Source organism: Empidonax traillii, unplaced genomic scaffold (genome assembly GCF_003031625.1).
Source record: "Empidonax traillii isolate 1590-97213 ecotype Southwest subspecies unplaced genomic scaffold, ASM303162v1 scaffold167:size2001844, whole genome shotgun sequence".
In the NCBI taxonomy this organism is placed as follows: domain Eukaryota; kingdom Metazoa; phylum Chordata; class Aves; order Passeriformes; family Tyrannidae; genus Empidonax; species Empidonax traillii.
Window position 1 is genome coordinate 1,163,854 of NW_020955360.1, and position 14,925 is coordinate 1,178,778.

Below are 14,925 nucleotides of genomic sequence, written 5' to 3' on the forward strand. Positions count from 1 at the left end.
GGCCCCCGCTCGGCTTCCCGCGGAGCCAGCGGCGGTGGTCGGGGTCACTTTCCCCCACGGTTTGCGATTTCGGGCCGTCACAAAGGAGTGAGAGTGATGGGAGCAGGAGCCGTGCTGGAAGGGGGCACGGGTAGTGACTGGAATCATTGAATCATGGAATGATGTTAAGGGTTGGAAGGGACCTTAATCATCACCTAGTTCCAACCCCTGCCACGAGCAGCAACACCTCCCATAGATCACAGCTCCATCCAGCCTGGCCTTGGAACACCTCCAGGGACACGGCATCCACAGCTTCTCTGGGCAACCTCTTTTAATGTCTTAGCACCCTCACGGTAAATGATTTGCTCCGGCTCCGAGGTGCTTTCAAGGTGGCTTTATTAAAGAAGCCTCTGTGTGTGCTGCCAGCGATCCCCGCAAAGGGAGAGAGAACGAGATCAGTTCACAACCATTTTTAATGTTAGGCAGGGAAGAAGTTAAACATTAGCTTTCCACTGTTTTGTCACATTCTGTAAGTGATAGTTTGGCATAGTTGCACATTGGTAATACAGCAGAAACGGTTTCACAGTAAAACATTAATACAAATAGCAACACCTAAAGCCAGTTTTCTCCTTAAGCATACTCACTGGTGCGTGTGTGTTGGCTGTATGTGATCAAAAAGGCCTGGTAACCTGAAGCATAAATCCAGCTGTCAGAATAAAATGACACTTTAAGTATCTCCCCTTCAACTTAAGGTTTTCAAAAATATGTAGCAAAGATTCGGCATGTAGTGCATCTAAAAATTACAATGCTCACAGTAGCAGTCAGAACTTCACATGTCTAACATGGAGAGGGGGAAAGACAATAGGACTCTTTTTTTTTAAACCAGATTTATGCCACCCAATGCTCAAATCACATTGAAGAAATTATTACTGGACTTCAAAAGTAAGAGTTTTGTTGAAAGCATGTTGAAAGAGTATTTGAACAAGTTTCACTTACAGTCTGTCCTGTGGACAATTTCAGACAGACTTCTGCTTGCAGCCTTCTTAAACTGTGCACCCAAGTGTTTATCTCAAGTAGAAAGGGCTCCTCACACATATTTATAACCTAAGGGCTCAACTGATCTCCTAAAAAATGTTTGTTCTTTTGGAGGGGGGCAGGAAAGAAGAACAGTGAAAAATGTTGCTAACAGTTTTTCTGTTTTCTGATACTCCTTCCTGGTTACCCTGGAAGAGGGGGATCAGCATCCAGCCCGTTCTGGTTTTGTTCAATTTTGCTGTTCAGATGAACTGTTATGCTTCTGTTAAAAAACCAAACTTGCTAATTAGAAGAGATCCACATAAATCCCCTGAATATGCAGACCTGGGCTCTGGTGAAAAATGCACAGTAAAAGCCCAGTACTCATCAAATCTCAGTTCTCCCATGGGCTTGACTGCAAGTAGGTTCTGATTCTACTGCACAAGCCATTCTTGACTTCATTAAATGTATTTATATTCTTTTTCTAACTAGCACTTTTGTGTTGTGATTGTCTATCAGGCACAATTGCCACAAATCCCACCTGAGAAAACTCCCTTCTGAATTTAATCACCAGTAATGGAATTCTCAACTATATGGAAAATGATGGGGAAGGAAAAAGCTCTTAAACTTTTCTGTTTATTTTTTTTAACAGCATCAAAAACAATTATAAGGCCAAAGTACACAATGTTAAATAGAAAATCTAAAATTAAGTTGCTGGTATTCAGTGAAAAAAATGAGGTATACAAAATATTTTTACAATTGTGCGTAGATTTGCAATAGTTTTCAAAAGGTGCTTTTCCATTTTCAGCTAGTGGTTCATTGTCCAAGTGACCTTCCTGCATAGAAGCAACCGTGTAATCGTGATCAGCTGAACACAATGCATGTAACAGCTACTGGTTCTTCAGAACACTTGTTTTTTTCAAACATTACATTTATTCTAACAACAGTAATGTAGTAAAATAGGACTATACCCACAACAACTCAGTCTGTGTTTGATATATTGTTTTTACTGTTAAAATTAATTTTTACTGTTACAATTTTTTATTTTTTTTTTTTAGTTTGCTTTGGACGTTGACACATGAAAAGCACACAGAAAACAGAAAAGCAGTGCCAAGTATTTTTTTTTCTCCTTCCACGTTGTATTGCCAACTGATAAAAGCACACAGAGATAATATAATTACACTGGACTTCTAAAAAAAGAATTTTAGAATTACAAAACTAGAGAGCTTTTGGCTGAGCATTTCCCTGAGTCTTCATTTTTTAAAATTATATGTTAGACATTATGTGCATAGAATCTGTTACAAAGGCCTCGATTAATAAAGGCTCTTTAGGTATATATGCAAAAGTTAGGTACTTCCATTCTTAAAAAGTCTAAGCAAGAACTGCTGAGGAAGCAATTTGATTCTTCAGAATCTGGTATTTTTCCTAAGGAGAAAAGCAACCTTCAGATGCTTTTGCATTAAGATAATTTGAAATTACACCACACAATTCATGATTTGTGAACAAGTCTAACGGATATATCTTTCGGGGCAAGACTGAAGCAACAAACTCTGGGACTGCTACATAATTAAAAAAACTTTGGTTTTTATAGCATTTTGTGAGAAAACAGAAGGCACAAATGTGCATCAAAACTACATGATTTTGTATTTTAATCTGTTTACATTGTTTTCATCAGCACATAAGACTTCCTGTAAGTCTTTACTTAAAGATGTGTTTTAGTAACAGTAATTACAGTTAGCTGTAATAAGGTTTATGTATTACCTAAATGCAAGGAGGCTATTTAGCAAGAAGGCATCATTGAAAAAGGTACATTCAACAAGAGATGAACTGATGTCCATCCACTAAAAATTCACCATTCTAGCTCTACGGGATACTCTCCAGTAAGACATGCTGTGCAATGACCAATCTTCCCAATAAATGACTTCTGGCTTTTAGGGCTGTTCTGTTGTCTTTCTTTGATGCTTTCTTGCACAGATGATACCAGCCCTTCCACAGAAAGATAGACAACACTGTCTGCTCCTAGAGGAAATAAAGAATTCATTGGTTAAAGCTGCAATATTGTACTAAATGCAATGCTCTTTGGAAATACAGTTGCATTATCATATGGATGCCAGGTGGATCACCTTACTTAAAGGGAATGACTGAAAAATTATCAGATCATAATGTGCCTTGCCCTTCTCAAATGCTTTGTGCAGGAAGCAAACTCACTGAAATCTAGACAGAATGTTCTGAGTTGGGAACAAATAGATCACAAATACTAGAGAAACAGAAGCAAAGTCCAGTATTAAGACTCACTAAACTCCCTGCAGGGTCCCAGAGCGACCCTAGTTCAGGTCTGGAAGCAGACGTGTGTGTGGCTACTGCTTCCCAAATCTGAGCACTGATGACTACAAAACCTCACTGGGACTTGGAGGAGGGGAAGACCATCATGTTCAAAAAAATTCATTATGCAGTTCATGCAAATTTTCTAGCAGTAGGAAAGTTTGATAGATCATTAGTTTTCTATCATTTGCAGTCATTATGTGGTGAATAACACTTAAAAATGAGATCTTACAAACTTGAAATATTTCAGCATGCCTTCACAATAATTTTAGGGTATTAGAGTAAGTATTTAACACATGAAATTGGAGTTTACAGTGGAACATCAACTGTTGATTCTACTTTTGTTCTGCTGCAAACATGACTCAAAATTTGAGAAGTTTTTCAACATTCTTTGCTTGGTTTCATATGTCATTTCTTTCAAAGCAAAATATATAATGCAGTTAAAATTATTTACATAAATTTAAATTTGTAGAAAAATCAGTGGGTGTTTACAAATTCTGAACATATTTTTGTGAGTATCTCATGAAAGTGAAACTACATCCGCTTTTCATTATCGGACTTATTTTATTCCTTGTAACTCCTTATTGTGAAGGTTCCTGGAAGGAGCTTTAAGTGTTGGGGAGCTTCGTTGTCATACTTTATTTGCAACTTATGCTTATGCAATTATTTTAATACTTTCTATTGTTTTGAGAAATACAGCTCCCTAACTCTGTTTAAAAAAGTGTGTAGCTAAATGGGTTTGATCTGTAGGGCACTCACAAAGCAGAGACCTAGCTTATCAACCTTGCAATTTTTTAGTCACTTTTGCTACTATTGCCTTGCTGTGTTGGGCTTTATTTTAAAGTAGACTGTAAAATACCTATAAGTGAAAACTTTCTCTCTCAAAAAAAACCCCAAAAAACCACCCAACAACAAAATAACAAAAAACTCAAGGAACATTTACCTATATAGTTTGCAAGATCACGGAATTCAGGTCTGTTGGCAATGAGTTCTTCTTTAGTTGGAATGTTTATTCCCATGTAACAAGGAAATCTTATGGGAGGTGAAGCCACACGGATGTGCACCTGAATAAAAATATAATTTCAAAATAGACTACTGTAGGATAAGATGACAGCAGATAATAACACAATACCGAAGTCCCAGTTCTGCAAATGATAATGAACAGAACACAGCACTGCACAGAAATCATCGAAGGGTTAAAAGTAAGATAAAGTTTTTTCAGATGCCAAGACAGAAGGAGAAAGAAAGACAGTTTTAGAACTTTTTTTTTACAGTATTTCCCAATGTTCTTAAAAGGTTTCATCCTGGATTTGCTTCTCTTCTGTGGTGTTCAGTCTTTGATGCACAAATTTCAGTTTACAAAGTCAACCATTTTATGTAACATTTTTGCTGCAATGATTGTCTTGCACACTTTGTTTCCCTTAAAAAATCTTTACCAATTAAAGCAATGGTGCTCTGGTAACTTAGGGCATATGGTATTTACAGCAGTAAGTGGTTGTGCTTTATGAAGGTCCACAAGATACACATCAGAAATACTTGGTTTTCTGATCTTAACTAATGTTTTCCATTCTTTTTTTATTTGCCACATAGTGCTTTTTAAGTGGAGACCTGTTCCTCTCGCCTTAATCACCCAAAAGTCACAGTCATAAAAAAGAACCTATTTAACCTATCATCACAATAAACATGCAGTAGCCATTGCTTTTCTCCACGCCTCCCTTTTAAATAAGGAAGCAATGTATAGTACAAATTAAGACAAACCCCTGTGCTTTACCTTCCCATCAACTTCCATTACATCTATACTGTACTGACTTAAAATTAGCTTACCTCTTTTGCTCCTGATTCTCTCAGCAGTTTTATTATGGGTGAAATGGTATTGCCCCTCACAATTGAATCATCAATGATAACAACTCGTTTGCCTTTAAAGTTGTCAGACAGAACACCAAACTTCTTTGCAACACCAAGCTGCCGTAACCTCATATTTGGCTGGATGAACGTTCTCCCTACGTATCGATTTTTACAGAGCACTTCAACATATGGTAGTCCACACTGCAAACAGGAGACAGTTAAACAGAATTAATATATAAGGACTTGTTATTCTCAGTTACTGTTTTTTTAAATCAATCTTAGGACTTAGTATGACTTCATGGTAACCAAAAAAATGTTTAAATACCTTAACATAAAGGAATAATGACAGACAAAGCAAGGCAGATGACTCAACAGGAGTACCCTGCATACTGAAGATATAAAGCTTTATCAATGCACAACTCTAGCAGCCCATATCATCACAGTGCATTACAAAAAGAGATACGTGTAAACATGCTGGGGGTGAGGGGGAAAACGTAACATACCTTTTGAGCATAACCAAGAGCTGCTGGGGTTGCAGACTCTGGAACAGTGCTGACCAGGTCTGCTTCCACAGGTGCTTCAATAGCAAGCTGCTGCCCACATCTTCTCCGGACTGAATACACCATCTGACCTAAGAACAGGAAGAACTGGTTTTCTTAGTATGCATAATTCAGATTTCCTCTGTTTGCTGTACAAATTTCTGTGGCAAGTTGCAGGCATAGAAGTTAGTGGGAAAAGCTCCAGAACTGATAAGCAGTCACTTGCATAGAGTCATTTTTTATTTCCTTCTATACTGTCATATTCCAGCATTTCACATTTCTATCACTATATAGAGAATTAAAATCCAGTTTGCTTCTCCTGATGAGTTTTATCTCAAAAGTTTTGCCAACCCATTGTATCCCAGCTGTGCTCTGCAAGCTTACATTCAGTGGTCTGATCGTAGATAATTTCTATGTGTGCTCCAGGATAACATCTCCCACTATTTAGGGAGGAGCTCTGTACATTACATTTTCGTACCTTCAAAAATACTGTCTGGTCTTGCAAAATAAACATATTCAAAGATGCAGAATGCTGATGGATCTCCTTCAGGTCTTCGTACAACATCCAGTGTCTGAACATCATGTCTGGATATTTTCACAATCTCTCCAGGAAGGACCTCACGATAGTACCTTGAAAAAGAAATACATAGCAGTTAGAAATGCCCTTAATGTGGATGATAATTTTGAATATAAATAAGAGTCAACTGACAGGAGAAAATACTTTTGAACATCCTAACATGACAATTTGCTTTTATCTTAAGATTTGACCTGGAGAATTTAAAGACTAACATTCTAAGACAAGTGACCCTTACTAAAACAGTCTGAATTAATATCCAAAAGCAGTAAATTAATACTTAGTGCTGGAGAATTATGGTGTTCATCCTATATGTGAGACGTAGAGTACAGGCTTAATTGAGATGGAATATATTCTAATCATATAGTCCTGAATCAATACTTGAGAACTTTCCTAATAAAAGAGAGCTAATAAATATTACAATGCAATATGAGAAATATAATCAGACAAAAGAATCCTCTCACAAGCTAAATCTAGGGAAATATCTGTCCAGAGATGACAGACAGCTACACCTGAATGACGGAGAGATGACTAGAAATGTACAGTCAAATTCTCAAATCTGAAGAAATACAGAATAGTATTAGGTTTATTATGTTACAGTGTTTAACCTTACGAAACATTTTGCTAGATACTTAGTGAGCCCTCAGGTGGATATTCTAACAAAGTCAATCTACATCTATTACAAAATATATGCTGGAGATATAAATCAGAGGTGAGCAAATCTGTGTTTATTCACTGGTCAGACAGGAGCAGCACCAGACAGCAGCACGGGCTACAGCAGAAGTTTAGACAAAATTGCTTTTTTAAAAACCCATATGTTTCAGCTGATGGTCCTACATGGTGAGCTTCTCTTAACAGAGATTTTGAATAAGTTTCAGAAAACAGTAATTTTTTTCTAACAAGGAGGCCAGCTCATCAGCATATCCTACAGCTTGTTAGTTCAGCCTGTGAGCTACCACCATAACTTTTTTTTAGTTAAAGAATTATTTTGTGATACAACAATTCTGCTGCAAATGAGGCTAAAATGAATAATCTATATCGATAACCAGGCATAATGCAACAAGTAGGAGGCATTTATTTTGCAACAGTAAAGTTGTCTTTACTGTTACTTTCTGCACATATAGTTCTTCTTTTACAATCATCTGTTTGAAAAAATTTAAATTTAAACTGCCAAAAACCAGGACTGGCAATAAAAAATCCTCCACAACAAACTAATCCTTGATGTCTTTCATGTTGTTATAAATTACGATATTTGGCAATTTGATATTTAATGTTTAATCCCTGCCTGCAGAGAGTTTTCAGATAAAGTGAGAATCAGGTCACTTACTCTGCACCGATAGACAAAAAGCTACAGGATTCAGATGAGACAACCCATCCTTCTGTTTCAGTGTTATCTCTTCCTGAAATTAAAGACTGCAGTTAGACTCCCCAGTTCTTGCTACTATGACCACCCACAACTGCATTTCTGCCGCAGATCTGGCTTGCTATGGTTTAGGTTGCCAAGTGCGCAATTAAAGGACTGAAAGGTAAAGCATTCCCCAGTTTCTGTAACATTACTTTTAAAAAATCCCAAGCAAATCCACAACATAAACATCCTAAACCTGTACTAGGCAGAAGTGGAAGTAACAGCATCATATTCACAGTTCATGAAGAGAGACAGTTCAGGTAACTACCTTTGTTATCCCTGCACTATTTCAAACTTTTCCAATTCTAGTTGAGTAAATTTAGATATACATACTTATTTTGTTCACACAAGAAACTTTTTACTTTTCCTATGCATTAATAGAAAGATGCTTTTGAACACAATGGATCCTGGGCTGAATTCCAATAAGGAGAGTTTTGAGAGGCAACCACAGAAAAGATCAAATTGTGTTACGTAGGGTAGGAAGGTTTGTGTGCTTTAAAAAATCTTGGTAATTTTTCTTGTGGTTAAAATCACCCAGTTTCATGAAGATGTGGAAGCATTTACTACTTAGTCTTTGAATTATTTTAGCTTTAAACAAATTAAGATATTTTAGTCTCACTTAAGAGAAAATGTTGATTTGCAAGCTAAACAGGAACACAAGGAATTTTTCCCATAAATTGATTGTACAGTGTTCCATTACTGTATTACATGTGGCTGGGTGCTTGGAATTCAGAAATACATTGTGAGCAATCTGGCACTTTTTGCCCACCTTACTGTAGGAGAAAGGAAGAAACCAGACTTGCTTCTGGACTGGATATCATCCTGAGCAACTGGCTTTAGGTGGACCTGTCTGAGCAGGGGATTTAGCCCAATGACCTTCAGAACCCCCTTCCAACCTCAACCCTTCTGTTCATCCCTGCTTTCCTGTTTAAGTGATGAGACCTTAATTAAACTTTCACAAATATTGTATTACAGCTGGGCTGCCTAATTGTGGCAGTCACCAGGCCACTAGGATTCCCTTTATGTGTGAACAGAATTTTGCAGACTTCCTACAAATTTTTTTTCCCTTACCAACTTTTTTTTTGTTTTGATTTTTCAAAACTGACTTCCTACCTACACCTCAGTAAGTATAGCTTTAATTACTTATACCAGTGATTTCACACACAAATTACGTATAGGCATATGGAGATATCTATATCTATATCTATCTATCTATATCTATAGATGGTTTACCTTTTCCATTCATGTCCCCTACTGGAATAAGGCGACCAATGCAGAGTGGGCGATTCCCGTATGGATCACGTACTGCATAGATTATGTCTTTATGCATAATTAGCAACGAATATGAAGTTGGAGTTTCCTTCATTAAGTTTTTTATTCTGGAACGAGACAGAGGTGTGTCATGTGAACAATTGTGTGCATTTACAGCTGCGTATCATGCCAAGATCAAATTGCTGTTCTTGATTCTGAGAGCCATTCTCCTCACCTTGCTACCCAGTCGGCTGTGTCGTCATTTTCTAGAGGAGGTGTGAAAGCCAGCAGCTGGGTGATCAGTTCACTGTCAGAACTGGTCGAAAGTCCTACACCATGCCGCATAAGCTTTTAAGACACAAACCAAAAGTGTTACCAGCATTAAAAAAAAACCCTCTCACATAACACTGCTCAGATTTTCATCTAATAACACCTTTGTTCAATGAACAAATATTTTAAAACTTACCAGTGCTTCAGCTTATCCTATCATAATAATGCCAAGTTTCTTCCAACAAACCAACTACATAAAACTAGGTAGTACAATCATCTACACTAGTACTAAATTTTTCCCTTTTCATCTCATTCCTTTGCTCCACATGTACCCAGAATTAATGCCACCAAAATTCAGGGCACAAATTAATGTTTGGGGCATTTAATTAGCTTTGTGCTCTGGGAAGAGAGATAAAACATAAGAGGGAATATATGAAATTGCCTATGGCAGATCCAGAAAGGGATATCAAGGCGGAATCCCCCGCACAGGTTTTTTCCCCACAAAATGATCTATTCTGACTAGGGTACTCTTTCCTTACCCCAAACAGTTTGGTATTAAGGAAGAGTCACAGCAACCTTATTGCTCACTGATGCCTCACACTCAGAAAGAAATGACGCCAGAACATCCCAAAGGAAGTACTAACCTTCCTCCTGAGCTGTGCAGCATTAGTTAGCTCCCCATTGTGTGCCACAGCGATCTTCCCATGAAGAGTCTCTACAACAAAAGGCTGGCAATTCTGCAGCTCAGAAATTCCTGAGGTGGAGTACCTTGTGTGCCCAATACCAAGGTTTGAAGGGTACAGCTTCTTCAGGCTGTCTGCATTGAAGACATGATTTATAAGGCCCATTCCCTTTAGGAGAAAAAGAAAAAAAGGTTCTGTTTGGTTTTATTTTCCTAGTAACTTTCTCATTTCTTCTTCTGTTTGGTTTTGGAGCAGTATTAATGGAACTTCAAAAGAAGGGCAAATAATCTGAAAGACATGGGAAAGAAAGAAGCTGAGTAGGTGTCACAGTGGTATATCAGATCCCATTAATCCTGTTTTTAAATAAAGCAATATGCATTTTTTTGCTGAGGATTTGCCTGGAACAGTCTATTCCCTGACTAAAAATACATCTTCTGAAAAACACCACCACACTGTTTTGTTGCTTAAAAACACCTGAAAAAAGACTGCCAGAAGACAGGAAAGGAAGGAAAAAAATTGCATGAACGAAGTTCTAGGTAGAGAATATCTTTTACAAGTTATTGGTACACTGGATTCACTTTTAAAGTGAATCTGTGGTAATGTTTATTAGATTCCACTGTCATTCTTGCCAATGTCAGAAGTAAAGCTTTTTTTCAAAAGGTTTTATTGTTTACTTGCAATTTTCATATAGCCAAGTTGCCTAGTATCTAAAGCAAAAATACATCAAAACATTTTAGTCAGCCTTCAGCACAGGAGCTTCTTTTGGCAACAAGCACTATGTGAAGACAATTTAGCTGCAAGAGTAGTCTGAAAAGCTGCACCGAGAGTACCAATTCAGTCTGAATTCCAGGCCCTCCTATAAACTCCTGCTTCTGCCACTGCCTGTGGAAAATATTTACATCCTTCTATGCCTGGTTTGACTATCAGGCATGGTAATTGTTGTACATATGATGAGTAACACTCCTCTAAGACCTTCAAAGATATACAGGAGAGATCTGAAGTTCCGAATGGCTCATAATCTGTGCTGCAGATACAACAACAGAAAGAAAGGAAATTGGCTGAGCTGTTTTCAGAGCTCAACCAGAGAAGCTTAAAGAAAGCTCAACTTAAGGGTATTTTCTGCTGTAACTGCTGTAGAGTCAGAGTACCAAGAGGCTGTGGTTGCATATGTGGTTTTAGGATATTTATTATCATGTTAAAAAGTTACTGCCTCAATCTCGTATGGGTTTGCTTTAATGGTCAGCAAAATTTATCCCAAATCAGTTATCATCTGTGGTCTCAATAGATGACATAAAGGTGGTCTAAAGTTGTGTGCTCATGTATGTACAGAAATGCAACCATGCACTCTTAATTTATTAGGCCAACTTTATCCTGACAGATCTGCCAGTTTACAGGTTAATGGATGTGGCAAAGTTAAGTATTGCAGTAACTTACACAAGCAATGCTGGTTTAAACTGGATTTGGTTACACAAGTACATAATCTTTTAATTGCAGTTTGAAATACTCCTCTGATATAGATTGCACTGGTGTGGGATAGCAAATGTGAATTACAGTAGCAAAAAAAAATACCAATGAAGACAATCTTACATCTGTATTATACAAGCCCTTATATGTGCCAGAACACAATAATGGTTTCATAAGTTGCTGCTTTAATATATTATTTTTCATGTCCAAGTGTGAAACAATCTTTCTCTTACTGACATCACTATATCTATACAAGATATATGTTTTTCCCTGAGCTAATACATCTACGACAGTATTGTTTTGTTGTATGAGTCTAGCTGAAAGGCTTCCACAGACAAATCTGGACGTGTCTTTCTGGCAGATTTTAAAACAAATATTTAATAGCCTTTGTCAAGGCCTATTAATCCACGGTCAAAGGCTGACCACAGTCAGAAGGGAACATGTACCCATACCTTAGATGGTCCAGTTCATACTCTAATATAGGTATTGCCTTAAACTGTTGACAAAGGTGAGTAAATTGATGCAGTGAGAAGCGAGCACTTTTTGCATTCTGTTTGCTATGAAGAAGAGTCAAGTGGGTTTGGAGAACAAACAGGTACAGTAGCATCTTAACTGCTGATATTTTCTGTACTACTTTCCAAGTCAGAGTCCTAAAAATGCTTTCACCAGTGTAACAGACACAAATGTTTGTTATGTTAGCACCTCTTCCAGGATTAACCAGGTCATATAAATTGTGCTACACAGGTTCTTTAATACACTGTGGTTATTACAGTTTTTAAAAGTGTTGTAGCTGAGAAATACATTTCAAGGATAAAAGAAACATGCTCTGCAACTCTTAAAATATCAAAGTTGATATGGTGAGCCAATTAAATTCTTAGCATGACAGCTAAGTACTGTAGCTCAGTAACATGGAGATCCTGCAAGTTATTATATCACCTACTGGAAATTCATTCCGAGAAGCACTTTTTACTACAGGATTTCTAGAGCAGCCCACTTTACAGGAAGCTGAAATTCCTGTAAACCTGTAGGAAAACTGAAGCTCAAGCAGAAGCAGGAATGAAGAACAGATAACATGCTGCTAAAGTTGAGAGAAGGTGCATTTAAAAGCGTGTATGTGTGTATGTGAATCAGGCTGTAAATAACAGATAGGAGGGGGGAAGTGCCTGAAGAGGGGACAAACGTGATGCTTGAGAGAAAAGGGTTTGTATGAGGCATTGAGCAGTCATGCATAGATACATATGCTGCTGCAGTGGAGTGGTCCTTAGTCTTGGACTGATTTGAACAGCTTAATTAATGTTTCTCTGAGAACTCTGAATGCTTTCTGATTGTGGTCAGAGGACATATATCAAGAAGTGCCCCATGTTTTTTTGCTGATGCCTTTTTATTTCCAATCTTCTCCTTTTCTGGGATGGAATAAGGTGGACATTATTTTTTTCCTGATCACATTTTATAAAGAATGAACAGAAATATCCCCAGAGCATAACATAATACTTTAGAGGCTGTGGTCATTTTGTGTTTTGTAACATCCCCAGGGATCCCCTCAGCTTGAGAAAGATTGTGTGACTTTCTCAGGCCTCCATTCAGTCTTATACTCTGTTTATTTTTACCTATGGGTAAAGTAGTTGCCACTTCCTTGAGTCTTGCTAACATAAGATTTAGTCATCCTTTTCCTTGTGCAAAACCTTTAACTGCATTTCTTTTCTCTTGAGATTAAGTTGCATCAGTACTCTTCCAAATCTGCAGAGTTAACAGCTGAGATGCAGGGTGACTTTGGTAAGTAGTTTTTCGGACATCAGTAGCATGATCTGGGTAACTTATGAGTGTCTGCCACTGTATGCACAGATACACCCAGCAGGACAACGGTGGCATGTTTGTTTTAAGCATACACTCAAGACAGAAATTACACAAATAACAAAATTAGGTACTCTGACAAAACCAAAACAATCCATCAAAACATATTACTTTTTCTTTAATTATACTGTTTCTTAGCAGAAACAAACTTTCACACATCTCTGTTAAAAAATGTACAAAACATTCATCTGCATTTTACCTTATGCACTTTGAATGCCTGGGATGACTCTCCATCACTTGTCACAATTCCAGCACTCTCCTGGCCCCTGTGAACGAAATAACATAAAACACTGAAATGCTTAGAATATTAAATACTTTAACATACAGTGGATTGGTGTTTTGTCATGAAATTTTAAGGTAGGTTTATTTGTTGTTGTATTTTGCAGATGTGTAATTGCAATGTGTTCCTTGCCTGTGTTATGCTTTGTTTCAAAATGGTCACATAACATTTCTGCCTAAGCCACTGAATTCAGTGGGAATCTTTCCACTAATAAGCACTGGTGCGGGCTCTTGCTGCAGTCCTGTTTCAGTGAGGGCATAAAATAAAAACAGATGCTTAATCTGAAAAGCCATTTTCAGAGGGATAGTGGTCTATCAGTGGGACAGGTGATAGTAGGAGGCTCTATAGTGCTATTCTATTTCTGCTTTGGGTTGGGAGATGTTATTAAAAACTGATGGGTTTGCCTATGGGAATGGTTTATCTTTTCCACTGATCACCTATGCAGAAGCTTTTGCCTTTTTGCACTTTAGCAGATAAGCTAGCTTTTACACCTCGAAAAGCTACACAGACCCTCTGATAAAAGCGTTTGACTGCATAAACCTAATGTTGGGCATCTCCACTTCTCAAGCAAAACAAGTCTCATGTAAAAGCGTTACTGCAAATGGAAATACTTCTCTTACAGCACATCAGCCTCAGGCTGGCAGTTGTGCTTTGTTGAGCAGAAGAGCTGATTCAGCTGAAATAAGGGAGTTTTCCCTGTTTTGCTGCCTGTCCTTGCCAGCCCTTCTCCACGCTGGGTCGGTCCCCTGGGTGCACTCCAGGTGCCCTGATGCTGTCCTGCTGAAGGCAGGCAGAACTCTGTGCAACTGCCCATGGTTTGGAATTCAGTCCTTATCCATTGAAAATGTTTGCTTTGCAGGCTGGATTTTTTTTGTGGGTAACAGTTCAGGCTGTTCCATCTCCCTTTAAAAGGCTTCCTGAATAAGGTAGAGTGTTGCCTCTAATAAAACTGCTGCTATGTACCTGCTGTGCCTTTAATACTCATCAGAACTTTGGTGGACTACTGAGTTCCCATCCACTCTTATATATAAGAATATCTGAAAAGGAAAGATGTTTTTCTTAAAAAAGACTTGAAATATTTTTAGAATATTATCCAAAGATCCTATTTTAGTTTAACACAATTGAAGTCACTGGAATTATTTACTATAAGCAACTATAAAATTGGCCACAAAAAAAATCTACAGAATGGATGGATGCTAATCTACAACTGACCATGCTCATTAGCAATTTTCTCCAGTTCCTAAAATCCCTTTGTTACTAGTCCCAGTTGTATGTAAAGCAAACATTTTAAAGAACATTTGCTCAGAGAAAGCAAACAAATCAAAATTCACATATATCTGAACAAATTTACCCTGTTAGTGTGACATAGATCTTCAAAGAAAAAATTCAGAGATGAGAACATTTTTAAAGCCATTTAATTTAACTCGAGAAGATGTCCTATCTATAAA

At 37.7% G+C, this 14,925-nt stretch overlaps 1 protein-coding gene across 2 annotated transcripts in view; it reads right to left on the bottom strand.

Annotated features, from left to right (window-relative positions):
* Positions 1-2,574: 2,574 nt before the first annotated feature.
* The window catches only part of PPAT (phosphoribosyl pyrophosphate amidotransferase), a 42,194-nt gene continuing 29,843 nt past the window's right edge, over positions 2,575-14,925 (bottom strand). The window contains exons 2-12 of one of the 2 annotated variants that reach the window (XM_027885526.1): positions 13,397-13,463; positions 9,844-10,050; positions 9,165-9,277; positions 8,912-9,057; positions 7,601-7,673; positions 6,178-6,329; positions 5,664-5,791; positions 5,486-5,542; positions 5,140-5,361; positions 4,259-4,379; positions 2,575-3,012 (exon numbers count right to left, since the gene is read on the bottom strand). In XM_027885526.1, coding sequence (XP_027741327.1) covers positions 2,843-3,012; positions 4,259-4,379; positions 5,140-5,361; positions 5,486-5,542; positions 5,664-5,791; positions 6,178-6,329; positions 7,601-7,673; positions 8,912-9,057; positions 9,165-9,277; positions 9,844-10,050; positions 13,397-13,463 — 1,456 coding nt within the window. In that variant the 3' untranslated portion in view covers positions 2,575-2,842. The remainder of the gene's footprint in view (positions 3,013-4,258; positions 4,380-5,139; positions 5,362-5,485; positions 5,543-5,663; positions 5,792-6,177; positions 6,330-7,600; positions 7,674-8,911; positions 9,058-9,164; positions 9,278-9,843; positions 10,051-13,396; positions 13,464-14,925) is intronic. The other variant, XM_027885527.1, reaches the window with a different exon arrangement.